General features: G+C 43.5%; 1 protein-coding gene across 3 annotated transcripts; it reads left to right on the forward strand.

Annotated features, from left to right (window-relative positions):
* The first annotated feature begins 207 nt into the window (after positions 1–207).
* LOC110507316 (coagulation factor IX) lies at positions 208–25,030 on the forward strand. 3 transcript variants are annotated; one of them, XM_021587231.3, is made up of 8 exons: positions 208–457; positions 1,026–1,192; positions 17,183–17,207; positions 17,325–17,438; positions 21,214–21,348; positions 22,794–23,059; positions 23,454–23,568; positions 23,697–25,030. In XM_021587231.3, the coding sequence occupies exons 1-8, from the start codon at positions 388–390 to the stop codon at positions 24,260–24,262; spliced, it is 1,458 nt and encodes a 485-aa protein (XP_021442906.1). In that variant the 5' UTR covers positions 208–387; the 3' UTR covers positions 24,263–25,030. The 3 variants fall into 3 exon arrangements, with proteins under 3 accessions (XP_021442906.1, XP_090080310.1, XP_021442907.1); XM_090224184.1 differs by lacking the exon at positions 23,454–23,568; XM_021587232.3 differs by lacking the exon at positions 1,026–1,192 and having other exon boundaries at positions 239–457.
* The last annotated feature ends 27 nt before the right edge of the window (positions 25,031–25,057 follow it).

The raw sequence follows: 25,057 nt of genomic DNA on the forward strand, positions 1-25,057 counted from the left end.
TTGAAATTGTTTTAAAAATGTTTAGTTCATAAGTTGCAGGTGAAACATTGTGCTGAGTATTCCCTGGCCACAATTCAGAACTATGGCAGATAAAAATGTGTTTCTCAATAAAACATTGTCTCATGATACTTTAGAATCAGACATATGAGTATGATGAGTAGTGCAAAACTGTTGAATGACTTGAATGCTGCCCTGGCTAGTGCCAATGATTCACTGTGTCAATATTTAGAATCTAGTTAAAGATCAATTGCTGAGCTTGTGGGGAAAAGCCACCATTTTAGCAGACACCCACAGAAAACGGTAGGTTCTCTCTCATAACTAAAATCTAGATTAGTGAACCTAGCTGATCCCAGTTCAATCCCTTCAACTTCTACCTGGAGCGGAGAGATGTCGCAGTCTGACGGTTGGCTCCTCACAGTACTTCTGGTCTCAGTCGGTTCCCTGTGTGAATCAAAAGGTAACCCTTCACCTTGTAGTCAGTGGAAAGTGCCCATTTATTGTACCGTATTTGCAATCTGTAATTAAACCACCTACCTCAATTCTAGCTTACTAGATACTTGATGAGATATTTACTTTTGTGATGGGTGTCGAATATGGTTGATATTCTCACTCCAGTAACTTAAAATGGAACTCAGTTCGGTGATATGATTAAGCTACACAACTAAAACCAGCAAATCTCTGCTCGAGGCTCTTGTCAATGGGTTACAGACATCACTATTGTATATGAATGCCACTTAGACACTTTTTTTTTCTTCAAAGAAGCTCACAGTACATGGGCCTACATGTATGTGATGGAGTTGAACCCACAACCCTGTCATTGTCAGCATCATGCTCTTACCAACTGAACTACACAGGACTGCAGTGTTGTGCCCACTCTGGGGTTCCCCACTCTGAAATTTCCCCTAGGTACAGGTCAAGGATCAGCTTCCCCTCCCTCAATCCTAACCTTAACCATAAGTGGGGAAAATTCTAAACTGACCCAAAATCAACATTTAGGGGCAACTTCACCCTACTCTGTTGTACAGTGTTTCTGGAGCAGAGGCATGCAGTGCAGCTGCTCCGAGGGCCCCGGCGGCCCAGGGCCAACTTCTTCCTTGAGGAGATGATGCCCGGCAACCTGGAGCGGGAGTGCTATGAGGAGACCTGTTCCCAGGAGGAGGCTGCCGAGATCTTCCAGACCAAGGAGAAGACGGTACTAGAACAGCTCCATCACATGAAAGCTCTGGTGCAGGGAATTCGCACGAGCACCCTGGACCAGAGCTTATGAACGCTCTGTTCATACTTCGCAGATTGCACTAACGTGTCCTATGTCAGGATTTTGATCACATTCTGATTGTGCCCTCATCTGGACACAGTGGACCAATAAGAGATACATCTTAATACCATGTATACACTTACTGAACCTTGATTAGATAGTGATTGGATCATCTTGACTGGAAGACAAACTTAAGGTTACTTGCGTGGCTCCGGTTCTCTGATATTATGAGCGCGACATCTCACTAGTGGAATTAACCAATTAACCTCCTAAGTATCTCGAAGAACCAATCATATATGTCTGTCGGTGCACCACCGTTCATACTGAAGAGCTACCCGCCTGCCCTCAGATCATTCTTGTGCATACCGAACTTCCTCACACTCTTGCAAGTAGGAAAACGTGGTGAGCCGTCTCACTCATAATATCAAAGGACCGGAGTTGCATAATTCATTCAATTATTCGTTTCGATATCTCACTATTGGGATATGGCTAACTCCTGTATCGCACACGCTCTACGAAGCCAGGTAGTCTCAACATCAATCCTCAGAGGCCCTGTCACTAAGGACAATATGCGCCAAAGAGGGCGCATATCTCCTGCAAGGACATTCCTTGGAACCGTGCCCAAGAGGTAGCCATGGCTCTGGTGGAGTGAGCCTTTAGGCCCTCTGGAGGCTGTAACCCCTTGCTTTTATAGGCCAATATAATAGCTTCCACAACCTTTGACAAGAGAGGGGCCTCCTCTTGCAGGACACAGTTGCTTGCGCAAAGCTTTCATCCTATCCAAGTATATGTGCAGCGTGCGTACTGGACACAAACGGTGCAGCCGCTCCTTTTCCATAGAAAGGAAAACTGACTTGTGGAAATCCACAAGCTTCAAGGCGAGACAATTGTAATTACCACTAACCTTGGGCATAAATGCGGAGTTGGGCAACAAGGTGACCGTGGAAAAGCCCTGGGCAAACTGCAGGCGCGAATAGCTCACTTAATGCGGTTTAAAAGGAAAGCTATTTAATCTCCACACATTCCAACGACTCAAAAGGCTGCTGTGAAATAGCCTCAAGCACAATAGACAAATCCCATGATGAGGCTAAAGGCTTGGGAACTGGACATAAGCGACGTGCCACCTTCATGAAATGACATAACGGTTTGTTTTCCCACCGTGTTCTTGACAAAGCCTATATGACCGGTCGAGATAGCTGCTAGATAGACCTTAGACAGTGATGAAAGACTTCCCTCTGTCCCAAAGGTCTTGCAAGAAGTATAAAACCTCAGATACAGAGCACTGGTAAGGAATTATCTGTTTTTTCACACCACTTCTAAAAAACGCACCACTTATTTCCATACAGTGAGCTTGTAAAGGGGGCCCTAGCACTCTGGATTGTCTCAATGACTACAAGAGGCAAGCCAGTCGCATCCAGATTTAACCTCTCACGGGACAGGTCCAGAGGGCCATGTTTTCCGGGTGAGGGTGGAAAATCTTTCTGTTTGCTTGGGTCAGCAGATCCCTGTGTAAACTGTAGTTGACAAGGCTTGTTGTATAGCAGGGGAGTGATCTACGCTATCCAGAGCTTGCCTTGCCATCGACGGGCTATCAAGATAAGGGATAAGCCCTTTTTCCTCACTCTGGCCAGAATGGGTAGTGAGGCTGAGGGGAGGAAAAGTGTAAAGCAACACCCTTGGCCAAGGTTGTGCCAGCTCGTCCCCACTCCCAGTGGTGCGTCTCCTGCTAGCTTGAAAAGCATCGGGCAGTGTTTTCTTGCCATACAAAGATATCAATGGACGCTTGACCGTATCGCTCCCAGATCAGTTTCACCACTTGGGAAAGGAGTCCCTTAGATTGGGATTCCCTCTGGAAAATGAGTCCACTTCTATATTTAGTACTCCTGGGACATATGGGCAGTAGGTGTGCTCTGCTCCACAGAATAATCCAGGCGGATAGTCTGTGTAAACGCAGGGAGTTCTACCCTGACAGTCATATTGTCCGTTCTGATCAAGACGTGACAATTCCGATTGGTTAGGTAGAAAAACATGCGGAAGTCACGTCTATCTGCCGATTGAGGTGAAGCCATGCACACAGGCGTTGGGCAAAACACCCAGCACTGGAAGTCTCTCAACCTTAGTAGGCAAAGTGGTTCTACCCATCCTGAACATGACTGAGCACCCTCTGCAGAACAGGGAGAGGCACTGTCAGATAGACGCAAAGCGGTCTTCCTAGTGTTGCCTGATCAGAGAGAGAATCCTTATGCCTATGTATTCTATTTTCTGTGTTGGCACCGAACAGCTCTTTTTCAGTTGTGTCTCATACCGTTTCCTCCCAGGACAGGGAGTAAAGCAGGTAATCATCTATGTAGGCATAGATTCTTAGCCCCTTGTTTCTTAGGGGTGAGAAAGCTGCCTCTACACACCTGCTGAATGTTCGGGGAGTTATAACGCTAGCCCGAATGGGACAGCGAGGTATTTGTAGGCTGTGCCCTGAAAAGCAAACTTCAGAAACCTGTGTGCTGGCAGGATGCTTAAGTGAAAATGAGCGTCCAACAGGCTGGACAGTTTGAGCCACAGGGCTCTCTCCCCAACCACTGCAAGGCTCATGGCAAGGCTCAGTTGCCTGTTTGCAGACATCAATGAGCAAATATCTCATCTGCCATTGATGCCCTGCTAAGGGCGGAAGATGGCCGAGTGGCTTGCGCCTCGTCCTCTTCCTCCTCCGTTGCCTTGAGGAGGTCGGTCATACCCTCTCCATCGTCCTCTTCAAAAACGAGGTCCCTTTCCCCCCCTCCACTGGAGCCAAGCCCTGGAAAATTGGGTGAATGTCCTCGGGGTAGCATAGCAAGATGCCAGCCCATGAGGGCTGGGTCTGCGAAGCAGTCTCCCCACTCAATTTAAGAGTAGGAGATGAACTACATTGGGCAACTCTGCACACTCTTTGGTGGAGTGTGTTAGCAGCAAAACTTTGCAATGGATGCATGACCGGTGGTCGTTGAATGCTGCTTCTGCGTGTTCGACACCCTGCCCAAAATTGGTCGCCCCACATAGGCATGGATGTGCCGGTGCTGGGACAGGGGCCAGGGCCTTGCTTGGTGCACTCTGAGCCAAGCTAGCAGGTTCCATGGCTCCACAAAACAGCTAATTCGAGAACAAAGTGAAACATAACCAGCGTTCGCCACTTGGGCTTGGTAGCCTAGCTAGGTAGCACAGTGCTAGCCAGAGAAGCTAACCCTTTAACAATGTGAACATAGCTATCATTCACCATGTGGGCTAGTAGCCTAGCTAGTTAGGACAAAGTTAGAGTCTTATGATGAACAAAAGCATGGCTCTTGACCAATAAACAGTGACGCTAGAACAGTCGGCCTAATCAATAACGTTAGTGGGTTGAGCTAAACGAGAGAGCGAACTAGTAATTCTACCCTTCCAGGTAGAAAAAACAGTTGGTAGGATAGCTAGCCTTGCGGTGAAGCAAATTGTTACCCAAAGTTAAAACTTTTCCTTTCGGTAAAGACTCCCAACACAAAAGATTAGAGCTGATAAATCCTGCGCTCGGTGCCGTAACCTTGACAGCACACCTTTGAACAGTTAGAGGAAAACAGATCAAGTCATGCTGCGATGAGCTAAGTAGAACTCTTCTTTGAAGAAGAGAGGCGAAAATGATCAGAGGGCAGGCGGGTGGCTCTTTAGTATGAGGGGAAGGACTCCCTCATTCGCCACTCGACCTGTATGATTGGTTCTTCAAGCTACTTAGGAGATTCTGGTGAATTCCACTAGTCAAACAGAATAATTGAAAGAGAACCACATTAGTGATGTGCGTGTCAGCCGCCCGACTCTAAAGTGAAAATTTGAGTCCCGCACCCGACCCTAACAGGCAGATTGAAGATGTGCTGTACAGACATGGACGGCATAACACATTTTTGACAGGGGGTGCACGATATTATTTTTTGAAGCCTAATTTAGATATGTTTCTGCTTATAATTTCCGACATTTGATAGGCTATTTGTTAGTCAATTTGTCTATAATTAGATACATGTAGTTTCTCTTCCGACATTACTGCGCTAGAACTCTTAATAAACCTGTGCTCACCAGAATACATTTATGAATTCTTCAATCTAGTTTACATCGCAATTTTTTTTTTTTAAATGGAAAGATTTTCTGTGCGAAATTTCCAGTTTGACCGGTTTTAAGGAAATTTAAAACTGTGAAATGACCCAAAATGTTTGATAAGATTTCAGTTCAGCTTGGATGCATATTTTATGTGGTTTAAATACTATCAGTTTGTATGATGCTGATAAAGATTGCACTCTTACAGACGGTCCCTAGCCACGTATTCATTTTCTCAAGATGCTGAAATAAATCATTAATATTTCTCCACTCCTTTTCCGGAGTCAAAATGTACATTTGGTGTATAACTTTACTGCAATAAATGCTTATAATTCTGCAGCAGTTAATATTACATTAGGCTATGTGAAAGGTTACAGATCTACATTCAGTGTCCAGATTTCAGTTAGGCTACTGATCCCGTCTTGACTCTTGAATTTTTATAGCGCCTCCAAATCATCATGCATATCAAGCCGGCACTGCTATCATCTTCTTTAACCACTTAACCTCTCTGGGATATGTGGGACGCTAGCGTCCCACCTGGCCAAAAGCCAGAGAAAATGCAGAGCACCAAATTCAAATAAATTACTATAAAAATCTAACTTTCATGAAATCACACATGTAAGATTAAAGCTACACCAGCCAACATGTCAGATTTCAAAAAGGCTTTTTGGCGAAAGCAAACGATGCTATTATCGGAGGATAGCACCTCCGTAAACAAGAGAAAACATATTTCAACCCTGCAGGCTCGACACAAAACGCACAAATAAAAATATAAATCATGCCTTACCTTTGACGAGCTTCTTCTGTTGGCACTCCAATATGTCCCATAAACATCACAAATGGTCCTTTTGTTCAATTAATTATGTCAATATATATCCAAAATGTCCATTTATTTGGCGCGTTTGAGCCAGAAAAACACCGGTACCAACTTGCGCAACGTGATGACAAAATATCTCAAAAGTTACCTGTAAACTTTGCCAAAACATTTCAAACTACTTTTGTAATACAACTTTAGGTATTTTTTAAAGTAAATAATCGATCAAATTGAAGACGGGATGATCTGTGTTCAATACAGGAAGAAAACAAACTGACGCTACCTTTCTGGTCACGTGCCTCTAGCAAACAGTACACTTGAAGTGACCCTCGTTTTGAACAGGGCTACTTCTTCATTACACAAAGGAAAAACCTCAACCAATTTCTAAAGACTGGTGACATCCAGTGGAAGCGGTAGGAACTGCAAGAAGGTCCCTTAGAAATCTGGATTCCCAATGAAAACTCATTTGGGCATGCATTTCATCCGGACATGAAAATACTGCCCCCTGTCACCAAGAAGTTAAGGGTCAGTGTGGCAGAGGTGATGTTGTTTACCCTCACCACCCGTCAGGAAGTCCAGGATCCAGTTGCAGAGGGAGCTGTTCAGACCCAGAGTCCTAAGCTTGGTGATGAGCTTGGAGGGGACGATGGCGTTGAACGCTGAGCTGAGCTGTAGTCAATGAACATAATTCTCACATAGGTATTCCTCTTACCTTGGGGGGTGAGGGCATTGGGGAGTGCAATTGAGATTGAGTCGTCTATTGATCTGTTGGGCTGGTATGTAAATTGGAGTGGGTTTAGGGTGGCTGGGATGGAGGAGTTAATGTGTGCCAATACCAGCAATCCAAAGCACTTCATGATTACAGAAGTGAGTGCTACAGGGCTGTAGTCATTGTGGCATGAAGCCTTAGAGTTTTTAGAAACAGAAATGATTGTGGTCATCTTAAAACATGTGGGGATTACAGACTGGAACAAGGAGAGATTAAAGATGAATATATGAATATGCCTGCCAGCTGTTCTGAGAAGACGCCATGCAATCCCGTTGGGATGCTTGGCTAGCTTCACGAGCCTGTTGCGCCTGAAGGGAATCCCGCTGGTGGTGCGAAATGGCTCTAGATGTTCAAACGTTCATAGATAACCAGCAGGGTCAAATAATAAGCACAGTGATTGTAGAGGGTGCCTCAGGAGTAAATGTCAGTTGGCTTTTCATAGCCGACCATTCGGAGGTCAAGACAGCAGGTGCGGTAGAGAAAGAGAGAGTCAAAAACAGCAGGTCAGGGACAAGGTAGCACGTCCGGTGAACAGGTCAGGGTTCCCTAGCCACAGACAGAAAAGTTGAAACTGGACCAACAGCATGACCAGGTAGACTGGGGACAGCCAGGAGTCATCAGGCCAGGTATTCCTGAGGCATGATCCTAGGGCTGGGAGAGAGAGAGAATTAGAGGGAGCATACTTAACACAGGACACCAGATAAGACAGGAGAATTACACAGGATATAACAGACTGACCCAAGCCCCCCGGCACATAGACTATTGCAACATAGATACTGGAGATTGAGACAGGGGTGTGTCGGGGGACACTGTGGCCCCTTCCGATGATACCATCAGACAGGGCCAACCAAGCAGGATATAACCCCACCCACTTTGCCAAAGCACAGCCCCCACACCACTAGAGAATTATCAATAGACCACCAACATAGAACCCTGAGACAAGACTGAGTATAGCCCAAGAAGATCTACTCCATCGCACAAGCCCGAGGGGCCGCAAAACCGGACAGGGAGATCACGTGTGTCTCAACCCACTCAAGCGACGCACCCCTCCCAGGGACGGCATGGATGAGCACTAGTAAGCCAGTGACTCAGCCCCGTAATAGGGTCATACGCAGAGAATCCCAGATGGCAGCCGGCCAGGCAGCGGCAGCAAGGGCAGTTCGTCGCTTCAGTGGCTTGTCGTTCACCTTCGCACCCATGGGCCACACTACACTCAATCATAGGACCTACTGAAGAGATGAGTCTTCAGTAAAGACTTACGTCTCTCACATTTCTAGGCAGATCATTCCATAAAAATGGAGCTCTATAGGTGAAGGACCTGCCTCCAGCGGTTTGCTTACAAATTCTAGGGACAATAAGGATGCCTGCGTCTTGTGACCATGTAGGTATGTACGGCAGGACCAAATCAGAGAGATAGGTAGGAGCAAGTCCATGTAATGCTTTGCAGGTTAGCAATCAAACCTAAATCAGCCCTAGCCTTAACGGGAAGCCAATGTAGAGAGGCTAGCACTGGAGTAATATGATCAAATGTTTTGGTTCTAGTCAGAATTCTAGCAGCCGTGTTTAGCACTATCTAAAGTATATTTAGTTATTTATTCTGATAGCCGGAGGGTAGAGCATTGCAGTAGTCTAATCTAGAAGTGACAAAAGCATGGAATAGCTTTTCTGCATACATTTTGGACGAAAAGTTTTTTGCAATGTTTCGAAGATGGAAAAAAGTTATCCTTGAAATATTCTTCATATGTTAGTCAAAAGAGCGATCAGGGTCCAGAAAAACGCCAAGGTCCTTCACAGTTTTATTCGAGACAACTGTACAACCATCAAGATTCATTGTCAGATCCAACAGCAGATCTGTTATTTCTTGTTACCTAGACCTTTCATCTCTGTTTTGTCCGAGTTTAAAAGTTTAAAAAAATTCCGCCATCCACTTCCTTATGTCTGAAACACAGGCTTCCAGGGTAGGCAATTTTGGGGCTTCACCATGTTTCATCGAAAATGTACAGCTGTGTGTCGTCCGCATAGCAGTGAAAGTTGACATTGTGTTTCTGAATGATATCACCAAGAGGTAGAATACAGTGCCTTGAGAAAGTATTCGGCACCCTTGAACTTTGCGACCTTTTGCCACATTTCAGGCTTCAAACATAAAGATATAAAACTGTATTTTTTTGTGAAGAATCAACAACAAGTGGGACACAATCATGAAGTGGAACGACATTTATTGGATATTTCAAACTTTTTTAACAAATCAAAAACTGAAAAATTGGGCGTGCAAAATTATTCAGCCCCCTTAAGTTAATACTTTGTAGCGCCACCTTTTGCTGCGATTACAGCTGTAAGTCGCTTGGGGTATGTCTCTATCAGTTTTGCACATCGAGAGACTGACATTTTTTCCCATTCCTCCTTGCAAAACAGCTCGAGCTCAGTGAGGTTGGATGGAGAGCATTTGTGAACAGCAGTTTTCAGTTCTTTCCACAGATTCTCGATTGGATTCAGGTCTGGACTTTGACTTGGCCATTCTAACACCACCATATGTTTATTTTTGAACCATTCCATTGTAGATTTTGCTTTATGTTTTGGATCATTGTCTTGTTGGAAGACAAATCTCCGTCCCAGTCTCAGGTCTTTTGCAGACTCCATCAGGTTTTCTTCCAGAATGGTCCTGTATTTGGCTCCATCCATCTTCCCATCAATTTTAACCATCTTCCCTGTCCCTGCTGAAGAAAAGCAGGCCCAAACCATGATGCTGCCACCACCATGTTTGACAGTGGGGATGGTGTGTTCAGGGTGATGAGCTGTGTTGCTTTTACGCCAAACATAACATTTTGCATTGTTGTCAAAAAGTTCAATTTTGGTTTCATCTGACCAGAGCACCTTCTTCCACATGTTTGGTGTGTCTCCCAGGTGGCTTGTGGCAAACTTTAAACTACACTTTTTATGGATATCTTTAAGAAATGGATTTCTTCTTGCCACTCTTCCATAAAGGTCAGATTTGTGCAATATACGACTGATTGTTGTCCTATGGACAGAGTCTCCCACCTCAGCTGTAGATCTCTGCAGTTCATCCAGAGTGATCGTGGGCCTCTTGGCTGCATCTCTGATCAGTCTTCTCCTTGTATGAGCTGAAAGTTTAGAGGGACGGCCAGGTCTTGGTAGATTTGCAGTGGTCTGATACTCCTTCCATTTCAATATTATCGCTTGCACAGTGCTCCTTGGGATGTTTAAAGCTTGGGAAATCTTTTTGTATCCAAATCCGGCTTTAAACTTCTTCACAACAGTATCTCGGACCTGCCTGGTGTGTTCCTTGTTCTTCATGATGCTCTCTGCACTTTTAACGGACCTACCACTGAGACTATCACAGTGCAGGTGCATTTATACGGAGACTTGATTACACACGTGGATTGTATTTATCATCATTAGTCATTTAGGTCAACATTGGATCATTCAGAGATCCTCACTGAACTTCTGGAGAGAGTTTGCTGCACTGAAAGTAAAGGGGCTGAATAATTTTGCACACCCAATTTTTCAGTTTTTAATTTGTTAAAAAAGTTTGAAATATCCAATAAATGTCGTTCCACTTCATGATTGTGGGCCGAATACTTTCGCAAGGCACTGTATATAGTGAAAACAATAGTGGTCCTAAAACGGACCTTGAGGAACACTGAAACATACAATTGATATGTCAGAGGACAAACCATCCACAGAGACAAACTGATATCTTTCCGACCGATATCTAAACTAGTTAAGAACTTGTCCGTGTAGACCAATTAGGCTTTCTAATCTCTCTGTGGTGATCGACGTTGAATGTGGTGATCGACGTTGTCAAAAGCAGCACTAAGGTCGAGGAGCATGAGGACAGATGCAGAGCCTTGGTCTGACGCCATTAAAAGGTAATTTACCGCCTTCACGTGTGCAGTCTCCGTGCTATGATGGGGTCTAAAACCAGACAGAAGCATTTCGTATACATTATGTGTCTTCAGAAAATTGTCAGACTCCAGCCACCCTAGTCATAGACTATTCTCCATGCTACTGCATGGCAAGCGGTACCGGAGCGCCAAGTCTAGGTCCAAAGAGGCTTCTAAACAGCTTTTACCCTCAAGCCATAAGACTCCTGAACAGCTAATCAAATGGCTACACAAACTATTTGCATTGTCCCCCCCCCATCTACGCTGCTGCTACTTTCTGTTATTATCTATGCATAGTCACTTTAATAACTCTACCTACATGTACATATTACAATTACCTCGACACCAGTGCCCCCGTACATTGACTCTGTACCGGTACCCCCTGTATTGTTATTTACTGCTGCTCTTTAATTATTGGTAATTCTTATCACTTACATTTTTTTTTGTATTTTCTTAAAACTGCATTGTTGGTGAAGGGCTTGTAAAATAAGCATTTCACTCTAAGGTCTACCTGTTGTATTTGGCGCATGTGACAATTTTCGATTTTATTTGATTTTGAGTTGATTTTTCAATTTTCCGGGTCAAGGTTTGGCTTTTTTAAGATATGCTTTATTACTGACACTTTTACACATCCGGTGGATAGGGAGCCATTAATTATGTTCAACATAGGAGGGCCAAGCACAGGAAGTAGCTCTTTCAGTAGTTTAGTTGGAATATGGTCCTATATGCATCTTGACAGTTTAGAGGCCATGACTATTTTAATGAATGTGTCAAGAGTTACAGGATTTAAAAAACTTGAGTGTCTACATTGATTCTTGGTCCTGGCAGTTCTGTGCAGACTCAGAACAACTGTGATTTGGAGAAATACGCAGATTCAAAGGGGAGTCCGTAATTTGCTTTCTAATGATCATGATCTTTTATTTGAAAAAGTTTATGAATTTATCACCGCTGAAGTGAAAGCTATCCTCTCTTGTTGAATGCTGCTATTTAGTTAGCTTTGCGACAGTATCAAAAGTCAATTTTGGATTGTTCTTATTCTCCTCAATTTGATTGGAAAAATAGGATGATCGAGCAGCACTATTTCTATCAAATCAAAACTGCAATTTGTATTCAAACCAAAAAGTTAAAGTATGCTAGACATTTATAGAATAAACCATATCTAGTTTTATGTTTCTGTGACAATCAATTAATTAGTTATTGATTTTTACAATTTTAAATGGCTTTTGGCGAATCTTTGAATGTCTGAATATGAAACCAACTTTACCTGCGGTGATTGAAGTAATTTAATGTCGAGCTAAATAATATATATTTCAGAGGTTTAACAAAGGAACAGAAAGGAACCATATAAACCAGTACTTTTTGGGGGGTTAGAACTGGTTCAGAACTTTAGAACTTTGGTCAGAACCGTGTAAAACAATAAAAAAAATAATGGTTCTGTTCAGAACGAAACGACCCCTGGTTATAACTGATCAAATAAAAAATTAATACAATTCTAGTCAGGATAGCCAGAACATGTTAAATTTGGTTTGGTGTCTCTAGCTTGAACAGTTAATAGTTACTGTTGGTTAGTTATTTGATGCTAATTTGTGCTAATGAATAACACATTTTGTTTAAAGGTTTTATAGTTGGTCTTGTAGTTTAATCAAGGAGTAGGACCATTTTGAATAGCAACCACTGTATTCCTATGGTTCTCATTCAAACCTGCCGGGGCAGCAAACTTTTGTAATTTTTACTTGAATAACTTTTTAAAAATGGATTCATATATAGTGGGGCGGCAGGGTAGCCTAGTGGTTAGAGTGTTGGACTAGCAACCAGCAAGGTTGCAAGTTCAAACCCCTGAGCTGACAAGGTACAAATCTGTTGTTCTGCCCCTGAACAGTTAACCCACTGTTCTTAGGCCATCATTGACAATAAGAATTTGTTCTTAACTGACTTGCCAAGTTAAATAAAGGTAAAATACATTTTAAAAAAGTAAAAAAAATGCACATTTAAAATGGTTATAGTTCCAAAAGTATACATAGGATCAAATACCCTCTATGATACTTTTTTTTGCATTTGAAATGCATTGGGAGCTCATTTAAATATTGTTATAGTTCAAAAAGTACAAATGATAAAGGTTTTTTTCTCAAGCAATCTGAGTTGGGGCATTCTGGACATCAGGAAGTTGGTTTTGTGTTAATAGATTATATCGTTTAAGCTCTAGAGTGGGCTAAAGAAATGAAATAATAAATGAGTATGCAAGAAATCTAGTTGCGCTTTTCCTTCAGCAAGCACACCTAATAATGAGTATGTGAGAAATCCAGAGTTGTGCTTTGCTTTATAAGCACACCTAATGATATGAGTATGTAAGAAATCCAGAGTTGTGCTTTGCTTTGCTAGCACACCCTAATTATTTTCACCACCCCCAGATGAGATTATTGAATCAGATAAATTATTTGAAGTGGAATCTCTTTTGAAACCACCTAACCACCTATCGGCTATATATGCCATATAACACTAAAAGTTATGGAGAGGTAGATAAGATGATATGATATTATGGAAGATCATATGCCTCTGCACCAAGATCAAATCAAATTATATTAATCACATGTGCCAAATACAACAGGGAAATGCTTACGAGCAGTTTAAATAAAATGCAGATAACAATAAGAAATAAAAGTAATTAAAGAGCAGCAGTAAAATAACAATATATACCGGGGGGGTACCAATACAGAGTCAATGTGCGGGGGCACGGGTTAGTAGTATGTACATGTAGGTAAAGTTATTAAAGTGACTAGATGACAACAGAGAGCAGCAGTGGTGTGAAGAGGGGGGAGGGGCATTGCAAATAGTCTGGGTAGCCATTTGACTAGATGTTCAAGATTCTTATGGCTTGGGGGTAGAAGCTGTTTAGAAGCCTCTTGGACGTAGACTTGGCGCTCCGGTACTGCTTGCTGTGCGGTAGCAGAGAGAACAGTCTATGACTAGGGTGGCTGGAGTCTTTGACAATTACCTCTGACACTGTCTGGTATAGAGGTCCTGGATGGCAGGAAGCTTGGCCCCAGTGATGTACTGGGCCGTTCGCACTACCCTCTGTAGTGCCTTGTGGTCGGAGGCCGAGCAGTTGCCATACCAGGCAGTGATGCAACCACTCAGGATGCTCTCGATGGTGCAGCTGTAGAACCTTGAGGATCTGAGGACCCATGCCAAATCTTTTCAGTCTCCTGAAGGGGAATAGGTTTGGTCGTACCCTCTTCACGACAATCTTGGTATGTTTGGACCATGTTAGTTTGTTGGTGATGTGGACACCAAGGAACTTGAAGCTCTCAGCCTGCTCCACTACAGTCGATGAGAATGGGGGCGTGCTCGGTCCTCTTTTTCCTGTAGTCCACAATCATTTCCTTTTTGTCTTGATCACGTTGAGGGAGAGGTTGTTGTCCTGGCACCACACGACCTCCTCCCTATAGGCTGTCTCGTTGTTGTCGGTGATCAGGCCTACTGATCTGTCGTGTCATCTGCAAATTTAATGATGGAGTTGGAGTCGTGCCTGGTCGTGCAGTCATGAGTGAACAGGGAGTACATGAGGAGACTGAGCATGCACCCCTGAGGGGCCCCTGTGTTGTGGATCAGCGTAGCGGATGTGTTGTTACCTACTCTTACCGCCTGGGGGCGGCCGGTCAGGAAGACAAGAATCCAGTTGCAGAGGGAGGTGTTTAGTCCCAGGGTCCTTAGCTTTGAGAGAACTATAGTGTTGAACACTGAGCTGTCATCAATGAATAGCATTCTCACATAGGTGTTCCTTTTGTCCAGGTGGGAAAAGGCAATGTGGAGTGCAATAGAGATTGCATCATCTGTGGATCTGTTGGGGTGGTATGCAACTTGGAGTGGGTCTAGGGTTCCTGGGATGTGATATTGATGCCATAACCAGCCTTTCAAACCCCTTCATGGCTGCAGACGTGAGTGCAGGTGAGTGCAATCGTTTAGGCAGGTTACCTTAGTGTTCTTGAGCACAGGGACTATGGTGGTCTGCTTAAAACATGTTGGCATTGCAGACTTGGACAGGGAGAGGTTGAAAATGTCAGTGAAGACACTTTCCAGTTGGTCAGCGCATGCTCGCAGTACACGTCCTGGTAATCCGTCTAGCCCTGCGGCCTTATGAATGTTGACCTGTTTAAAGGTCTTACTTACATCAGCTGCGGAGAGAGTGTGATCACACAGTCTTCCGGAATAGCTGGTGCTCTCATGCATGTTTCAGTATTATTTGCCTCGAAGTGAGCATAGAAGTAGTTTAGCATGGTCTGGTTGGCTCGTGTCACTGGGAAGCTCTCGGCTGTGCTTCCCTTTGTAGTCTGTAATGGTTTGCAAGCCCTGCCACATCTGACGAGCGTCAGAGCCGGTGTAGTGTGATTCAATCTTAGTCCTTAGTCTTAGTTAGTGATGCTTTGCCTGTTTGATGATTCATCGAGAGCATAGTGGGATTTCTTATAAGTATCCGGGTTAGAGTCCCGCTCCTTGAAAGCGGGACTCCAACTCCACACTTTAGCTCTGTAATCCATGGTTTCTGTTTGGGGTATGTACGTACAGTCACTGTGGGGACAGCGTCATCGATGCACTTATTGATGAAGCCAGTGACTGATTGGTGTACTCCTCAATGCCATCGGAAGAATCCCGGAACATATTCCAGTCTGTGATAGCAAAACAGTCCTGTAGCTTAGCATCTGCATCATCTGACCACTTCCTTATTGAGATAAGCAGGACGTACCAGTGACTTAGTTAGAAATCAGGAGGATAGAGTTATGGTCAGATTTGCCAAATGGAGGGTGAGGGAGAGCTATGTATGCGTCTCTGTGTGTGGAGTAAAGGTGGTCTAGATTGTTTTTTTCCCCTCTGGTTGCACATTTAACATGCTGGTATAAAGAGGTAAAACAGTTTTACGTTTCCCTGCATTAAAGTCCCCTGGCTACTAGGAGTGCCTCCTCTGGATGAGCATTTTCTTGTCTGCTTATGGCCTTATACAGCTCTTTGAGGGTCGTCTTAATGCCAGCATCGGTTTGTGGTGGTAAATAGACATCTACGAAAAATACAGACTCTCTTGGTAAATAGTGTGGTCTACAGCTTATCATGAGATACTTTACCTCAGGCGAGCAAAAGCTTGAGACTTCCTTAATATTAGATTTCGTGCATCAGCTGTTATTTACAAATAGACACAGACTGCCACCCCTGGTCTTACCGGAGGCAGCTGGTTCTGTCTTGCCGATGGATCGAAAACCCAGCCAGCTGTAGGTTATCCATGTCGTTGTTCAGCCACGACTCAGTGAAACATAAGATATTACAGTTAATGTTCCGTTGGTCCTGATATCCAGAAGAGTGGCAGAAATATTATGTACAAAATAAGTTACAAAAAACGCAAAAAAACACAATAGCACAATTGGTTAGGAACCCGTAAAACGGCAGCAATCTCCTCCAGTACCGTCAATTCGATTTGGACCACTGTTGCTGGACTTTCCTCAGTTTAGCCAGTCAGTCATCGAAGTGAGAAAGCCTCTTTCAATAGAGCATTAGTTAGAGCAACTAGGTAGTTATGACTTTGTGTTAACTGAAAAGATAGCTAGCTACTGTATGCTAGCTATCTATGCTACCTGTCCTCACAGTCAGTGACGTTCATGTTGCTTCATATTCTTTTAGAATCCATCAATAAAACATCAAAGATTTTAGCTACAAGTTTTTCTCCTATCTCTGACTGTAGCTAGCTATATCTTCATCAGATGCTGAGGCGATCCAGCAAGCTAGCCAAGTGCACCTTTCAAAGCAAGCCTAACAGAAACAAGGGTTTACTAGCATTGTGAACTGACCAATCAGCTACGCGGAGTAGCAGACTGAGGGCAGTTTTCCTTTCCACTAAAGCGATTCTGGGAATTCAGCATAAGTTCCATCCCCATTCGTTTACAACAAGGGTACGCAGAGAAATGTGAGTGGAATTTTGGGAAGGTGAGCAACGAGAACCCTGCCAGCTAAGCAGTTGAAAAATGTAAAATTGCTAATTTGTTCAAGTGTGGAATAGCTGTGTGAAGCCTTGTCAAGAGGCTTAAGCGCTTATAGCAGATAACAAATTATGAAATAAAACCTCAATGTAGCCTATAGATATGAACTGCACAGGAATTCTACATTTTTTATGCAATGCTTTCTCTTTATTTACCCACCGGCCTGCCTAAACCCGCCTCGCAGCAGGTGATGAGTCAACCCACGCATCACTAAACCACATGTTAAAGCAAGGTGTAACCGGGCCTTAAATGACAAGGATAGTCAGAGGAGTAGGCTCATGAAGCTCAAAAGAACATTCAAACTGACTGTATCCCTTTGGTCTTCTCTTACAGATGGAGTTTTGGTATAAATATAAGAGTGAGTATGGTATTGCTTCATTAGATTATTTTCAGTTATTTAAAAAACTGCATCAAAAATCCACAGTCACTTAAAAGGAACGCTTGTGATGAGATGTCTCTATGAATTGTGAATTAGATCGGAATCCTTGCCACCACAACCCATGTAAGAATGGAGGAATCTGCACAATCGATCGGGATGGATACCTCTGTCTGTGTCCCCCACGCTACGATGGGAAAACCTGTGCAATAGGTATAGTTTTACTCAATCATAATAGGGGTGGGAAGGGTTAGAAACTTTCCGGAAGTTAAGCCCTGGAATATGGGGAATTTTGCTTAAATTCATCAAAAAAGTTAGCTTATAACAGTGAATGTTTTTTGTTGGATACACATAAGGCAAATCAGGGCTTGTGGCATATTTTGGTTAAACTATCCCCAATTCAATGGAATTGCAACCCTCTGCATGCACATGTACAGCTGATTCTCAAGATCTTGCACACTAATGAGCCCACACTACTACACTGTCTGAGCAAAGGACTACATGCTTTCTTATAAGTTTTGATTACAATACTGGGTGGGGTGAATATATTTTATGAAATACATTATTTTTTGTTAACTAGTAAATAGTAGCCTACAGCAAAGTGTGTTTAAATAATTTTTTACTTGTTCTGATAGTTAGTTTTTGCTACCATGTGGGTTTTTAGGTTGCTTGAGCCTGCTAACTGAGTGTTAATTCACCTGTTTCCATACATGTTTCATTTTAAAACATGTATCTTACAAAATAGTTGTTTAATCTAATTGCTTAACTATTTATCTGTACATGGAATTGTATTTGGTTATTTTTTATTTTTTGTGAATTTTACCCCTTTTTTCTCCCCAATTTCGTGGTATCAAATTGTTAGTAGCTACTATCTTGTCTCATCGCTACAACTCCCGTACGGGCTCGGGAGAGATGACGGTTGAAAGTCATGCGTCCTCCGATACACAACCCAACCAAGCCGCACTGCTTCTTAACACAGCGCGCATCCAACCCGGAAGCCAGCCGCACCAGTGTGTCGGAGGAATCTCTGTGCACCTGGCAACCTTGGTTAGCATGCACTGTGCCCGGCCCGCCGGTGTGTGATGAGACAAGGATGTCCCTACCGGCCAAACCCTCCCTAACCTGGACGACGCTAGGCCAATTGTGCGTCACCCCACGGACCTCCCAGTCGCAGCCGGTTACGACAGAGCCTGGGGGCGAACCCAGAGTCTCTGGAGGCACAGCTGGCGCTGCAGTACAGCGCCCTTAAACACTGCGCTACCCGGGAGGCCTATTTGGTTATTTTTTACTCATTTTTTTCTAATCTTTACAGAAAAATGCCACGGGCACCATCTGATGTGTGGAGACATTTCACTGCAGCTAATGTAGAAGGAAAAGCGGTGTACATTTGCAAATACTGTGCCAAATCATATGTGAAGAATGCATTAAAGATGCAGAATCATCTGGCCAAGTGCATAAAGATCCCTCAACACTCACAACCTCTGACAAAAGTTCCTCTACTTCTATTCAAGGTGAAAATTATGAATCAGACACCTTATCGATATGCAACAGCTCATGGAATCAGAAGTTTATTTTGACTCAATGGAGGAACGTAGTCAGAGAAATGCTGATGAATGTCTTGCTCGAGCTGTGTATGCAACTGGTTCACCTCAGGTGCTCACAGGCAATGTCTATTGGAAGAGATTTCTGAATGTTCTTTTCCCAGCATACACCCCTCCTTCAACCATGCTTTATCCAAAAATGTAATGGATGCAGAGTTCAAGTGAAGATCAAGCAAATCATAGAGAAAGCAGACTGTATGGAAATCATCTCTGATGGGTGGTCGAATGTTTGTGGGCAAGGAATAATTAACTACATCTCCACCCCTTAACCAGTATTCTACAAGAGCACAGACACAAGGGACAACAGACACACTGGTCTCTACATTGCAGAAGAGCTGAAGGCAGTCATCAATGACCTTGGACCACAGAAGGTATTTGCACTGGTGACAGACAATGTCAGTTGCGCCTCAGAGCGCAACTGGTCCTTGTTTGGGAACACACACACATGAAGGCTGCTTGGTCTAAAGTGGAGGAGTCCTACCCTCACATCATACCCATTGGCTGTGCTGCTCATGCATTGAATCTGCTCCTAAAGGACATAATTGAAAACAATGGATACACTCTACAAGAGAGCCAAGGAAATGGTTATCTACCTCACCAAGCAAAGTGAGAAGAATAAGAGCACCACATTGAAGCTGCCCAGCAACACCCATTGGGGTGGTGTTTGACAGTCTCCTGGAGGGGTCGCTCCAAGAAATGGCCATATCAGTCTGCCGACATGGACATCAAGAGGATCCTCCTGGATGATGTATTTTGGGAGAGTGTGGTAAGCAGCCTGAAACCTATAGCAGTAGCCATTGCACGGATTGAGGGAGACAATGCCATCCTGTCTTATGTTCAGACTCTGCTTGCAGATGTAAGAGAAGAAATCTGTACTGTCCTATCCACTTCACTGTTTCTCCAAGCAGAGGAAACTGCAGTTCTGAAATACATCAAAAAGTGTGAAGACTTTTGCTTGAAGCCAATACATGCCGCAGAGTACATGTTGGACCCCAAGAGCATCCTGTCTGGTGCAGAGATCAACACTGTCTCGCCACCTTGGCCTGGATGAGGGCAAGATTCTTGGCAGTCTGGTTAAGGACACTTCCAAGCAAGGGCTTTTGGATGGAGATGCAATTTGGCAGTCGTGCCAACATATTTGGCAACTGGTCCTTGTTTGGGAACACACAAATTTGAGGCTTTTTGAGCCTGACAACGAGCCATCCTCAACAAGGTTGGACAGTGAAGATGAGGCCTCAGTGTTCAAGAGGTGGACATTAAGTTCAATCCAGGGAGAAGACATGGAAGCCTAAGAGGAAGACAACCAAAGCTTTAGTTTCTAGACTATCATTTTACCGATGTATGTTGAAAACATTTTTGGGAGATGCAATGGATCATTGGGGATCATTGTTGTTCAGTGAAATCATTGCATGTGAAGAGTCAACTAATTTAATTAAAGTTCAATTCGTAACTAAATTGTTATTTTATTTATATTGTAAGGATTTAATCACTTTCAATTATGTCTACTTAAGTAGAACGGTTTGTTTCGGTTTCCATATGATAAATATAACTAATGCAAAAAACATACATTTAAACGGTATTAACATTAATTTGCATATATTTCCATTAATTCCCACCTCTGAATACTCCCCAAAATGTGCAACCATCATAATACATCTGTGTTTTCCTGTAATGATAGTCTAGAAACTAAAGCTATAGACCTATAAAAACTCTCACTTCCTGAGTTACAGGACCCTGGCCCTCCCAGTCATAGCCTGGAATCCACACTGAGTATTGCTCTGCTACAGTACTGTTGCCGTTCACACTGGAGTGTCCACAACAGAGGAAGCTGGTGGGAGGATCTATAGGAGGCTGGAATGGAATAAATGGAATGGTATTAAACAGATCAAATGTATGAAAATCACATTTGACTCAGTTCTATTTATTCCATTCCAGTCATTACAATGAACCTGTCCTTTTATTTAACCATAGCGCCTCCCACCAGCCTCCTCTGGTCAACAACCATTGTACGACACAACGGATTCTTTTGTGAATGTGACTTCACCGCATCCACTTACAACAGTTGTTGGAAAACCACTTGCAGAACTTACTTTACATTCACATTTTACTCACATACAGTTCTAATGGAAAACCGACATATTAAACAATAGAATTGTGATGTCTAATAAAAAACATAGCTAGCAAACTAATTACTGTACTTATAGGAAATATTTATAAGCTATTTTTGATTGACACTGTAGGACCCCTTCAGGTTTCAAATGACCACCTTAAAAGACAGCTAAATGCCTGCTCAAAAAAATACAATTAAGGAGTCAATTCTATTCTACTCTTCTAATACCATAAACTTGTATTTTTGTTGACCTTTGAACCTTGCTCTGTTCCTCCAGAGGTGTTTGAGTGCCAGTTTAAAAATGGAGGTTGTCTGCATTACTGCACCAACCAGGAGCGCACCACAGGGGTCCAGTGCAGCTGTGCAGAGGGTTATCAGTTAGATGAGGATGGCAAGACCTGCTCTGAAACAGGTAGACTAAGCACTGAAAAACATACAGTGCCAGTCAAAAGTTTGGACACACCTACTCATTCAAGGGTTATTTATTTATGTTTTACTATTTTCTACATTGTAGAATAATAGTGAAGACATCAAAACTATGAAATAACATATGGAATCATGTTGTAACCAAAAAAGTGTTAAATCTATTTTCTATTTTAGATTCTTCAAAGTAGCCACCCTTTGAATTGATGACAGCTTTGCACACTCTTGGCATTCTCTCAACCAGCTTCATGAGGAATTATTTTCCAACAGTCTTCCAACATATCATGGAGCACTTGCTTCTCATTCACTCTGTAGTCCAACTCATCCCAAACCATCTCAATTCAGTTGAGGTTGGGTGTTTGTGGAAGCCAGGTCATCTAATGCAGCACTCCACTCTCCTTGGTTAAATAGCCCTTACACAGCCTGGAGGTGTGTTTTGCATCATTGTCCTGTTGAAAAACAATTGATAGTCCCACTAAGCACAAACCAGATGGGATGGCGTATCACTGCAGAATGCTGAGGTAGCCATGCTGGTTAAGTGTGCCTTGAATTCTAAATAAATCAGACGGTGTCGGGGTGCTTTTCTGGTGACAATGTCACACCTCCTCCTCCATGCTTCACAGTGAGAACCACACTTGCAGAGATCATCCGTTTACCTACTCTGCGTCTCAAAGCCACAGCAGTTGGAAACAAAAATCTCAAATTTGGACTCATCAGACCAAAGGACAGGTTTCCACCAATCAAATGTCCATTGCTTGTGTTTCTTGGCACAAGCAAGTCTCTTCTTATTGGTGTCCTTTGGTAGTGGTTTCTTTGCAGCAAATTGACCATGAACACCTGATTCACGCAGTCTCCTCTGAACAGTTGATGTTGAGATGTCTTTTACTTGAACTCTGTGAAGCATTTATCTGGAGGTGGAGTTAACTTATCCTCTGCAGCAGAGGAAACTCTGGGTCGTCCTTTCCTGTGGCGGTCCTCATGAGAGCCGGTTTCATCATAGCTTGATGGTTTTTGCGACTGCACTTGAAGAATATGTCAAAGTTCTTGAAATTTTCATGACTTTAAGACATGAAGTCAGTCAATGATAGACTATTGTTTCTCTTTGCTTATTTGAGTTGATCTTTTACCAAATAGGGCCATCTTCTGTATACCACCCCTGCCCTTGTCACAACACAACTGATTGGCTCAAACGCATTGATGACAGAAATTCCACAAATGAACATTTAACAAGGCACACATGCTGAGTGTACAAAGCTGTCAAGGAAAATTAAAATATATTTTGATTTGTTCAACACTTTTTTGGTTACTACGTGTCATTTCACAGTTGACGTCTTCACTATTATTTTACAATATAGAAGATAGTAAAAAGAAAAACCCCTGAATGAGTAGGTGTCAAGTCAATGTGATGGTTATACTGTACATTGTCATTGCCAGTGGCGTTCCCTTGTGGGAAGAAGCAGAGTGAGGCTTCGCTGGGCCGCTCTCTACTGGACGAGTCCGTGCCCTTCACCCCGACCTTCCGCCACTCTGACATGAACCTCACCATCACCACGGAGGGGGAAAGGAACTCGACCTCCACCCTACTTGCGATTAACTCAACCCAGCCAGGGGGGAACAGCACCGAGTACATGGAGGACGTTAATGAAGACACCCGGATAGTAGGAGGGCAGCTGGAGAGGCAGGGAGGAAGCCCATGGCAGGTAGGCCTACAACACACAGGGCTAAGTGGTGGTAAGCAGGGTCGTGTTCAGTAGGCACAAATTGGAAGAAACAGTCCAGAACAAAGTGAAATGGTGGAGGGGGGAGTAAGTGTGCTGGAGGCAGCGGCTTTAAAAACTGCATTGTCGTGGTCTAAGAAACATATTGCAGAAATGTAGAAAATTGTAAAAGTGAGGCCCCTGAATAAGTCCAATGAGTAAGTTTTTGTATCTGGTTACAAGGCAGTTTTCTATGGCGTGTCCTACTGACAGAACCGTGGAAGGCGTCAGTGGCACTGCAGGCACTAATCTCATAAATCATAGGGCATGTAGTGTATGATAATAGTGTTTGTGGCATACCCCTAATACTAGTCCTACCTGTTCCATGACCCTGCAGGTCATGCTCTGTAGGGAAGATGGATATGGCTTCTGTGGGGGAACTCTGATCAGTCAGCGCTGGGTGGTCAGTTCCGCACACTGCATGTATAAAACCCCTGACCATGTGACTATCGGTGAGACTATGTGATCGTGTTTAGAAGTAGTGAGCACACTGTTGAATGCTCCAGCAGTTTGAATTGAGTGTAACATGTCAATCATGATGATCCACTCTGCCTGTTTAAACTGTCTGTCTGATTTACAGGGGACTATGACAAGCAGCGTCCCGACCCAGATGAGCAGAAGATTAAGGTGGCCAAGGTCGTCGTCCACCCTCACTTCCACGACTACACCTTCGATAGCGACATTGCTCTAGTCTACCTCTCTTCCCCCGTGGTGCTGAGCCCTGTGGCGGTACCCGCCTGCCTTCCCAATGGTCAGCTGGCCAGCCATCTCCAGCGGGAGGATGTGAGGGGCATGGTCACAGGCTGGGGCGCCACACAGTACCTGGGGCACTCCTCACGCTTCCTGAGGAAAGTCACTCTGCCCGTGGTCGACCAGCAGAAGTGCATCGGCTCCACAGAGCAGGTCATCACGGACAACATGTTCTGCGCGGGCTACCTGGAGGCCAGCTTGGATGCCTGCAGTGGGGACAGTGGGGGTCCCTTTGTGGTCAACTACCGCGGTACCTGGTTCCTCACAGGGGTGGTGAGCTGGGGGGAGAAGTGTACCACCAAGGGGAAGTATGGCATCTACACCCGGCTAGGGAACTACCTGCACTGGATACAAGATACTATAGAAAGGCAGGTGCATAACAGTACACATAAATGAGGTGCAGCTCAGAGACGATCCCAATTAATTCCCTACCCCTTGACCCTTCAATGATTGCAGCTCTGATCATCTGAAGGGTCTGGATAGGTGCAAGCAGTTTAGTGGTGACCTTTACTATATTGCTGACACACCTGCAAAGATCGAAGGGTTGTGGGACAAGGGTAAGGCCCAAATTGGGAGCTCTGATGATGAATTCCAAGTCAAACCCTAGCCCCAACAAGGTATTAGCAATACAGTAATAGCTTGTAATTGACCTCTGAGGGAATTTTAGGATACATCCAATCCTTTCAGATTTACAGAAATGTCTGAGTGCATTATGAAATATAAATTGCACCTGGGGTGAGTTCAGGAGAATACAATGCAACAATGTGTTTAGATAAATGCATTTTGAAGACCGGATTTTCTGTCATGATGTAAAATTGGGAATCATGTCAGCTCAATTTATTGCATTATTCTGACTGTTTTAAATTCACTGACCATGACCCTGGTGCTTCAGTTACCTTATTTCATTTGATTGTGAATAACATAATTTACACACAAACTGTGCACATTATTAACCAGGTAAGATTTGGTTCTGAGAGCACTTGATCAGTTTCACCGCCCCATTTACATTTTTTTCCCCCAAAGTAATACAACGCTTCAAGTTTTAAGGCTGTTAAATTGAGTTTGTTGGAGTGTTTCGTGAAAGTACATAAGTTGCCACTAGCAATGAGTAGTTTGAATTATTTCAAACTACTTATTGTGCATTAAAGTGATAGTTCACTCCAATCAATGTATCATGTTTTTAAGACATCA

The sequence above is a fragment of the Oncorhynchus mykiss genome, chromosome 27 (genome assembly GCF_057628025.1).
Source record: "Oncorhynchus mykiss isolate SJ-2025 chromosome 27, ASM5762802v1, whole genome shotgun sequence".
Classification (NCBI taxonomy): Eukaryota; Metazoa; Chordata; class Actinopteri; order Salmoniformes; family Salmonidae; genus Oncorhynchus; species Oncorhynchus mykiss.

Coding starts and splice junctions, on each gene's coding strand:
- LOC110507316 (XM_021587231.3), top strand. CDS start 388: ATGTCGCAGTCTGACGGTTGGCTCCTCACAGTACTTCTGGTCTCAGTC. Junction 458..1,025: donor TTCCCTGTGTGAATCAAAAG/GTAACCCTTCAC, acceptor TCTGTTGTACAG/TGTTTCTGGAGCAGAGGCAT. Junction 23,060..23,453: donor AGGGAGGAAGCCCATGGCAG/GTAGGCCTACAA, acceptor ATGACCCTGCAG/GTCATGCTCTGTAGGGAAGA.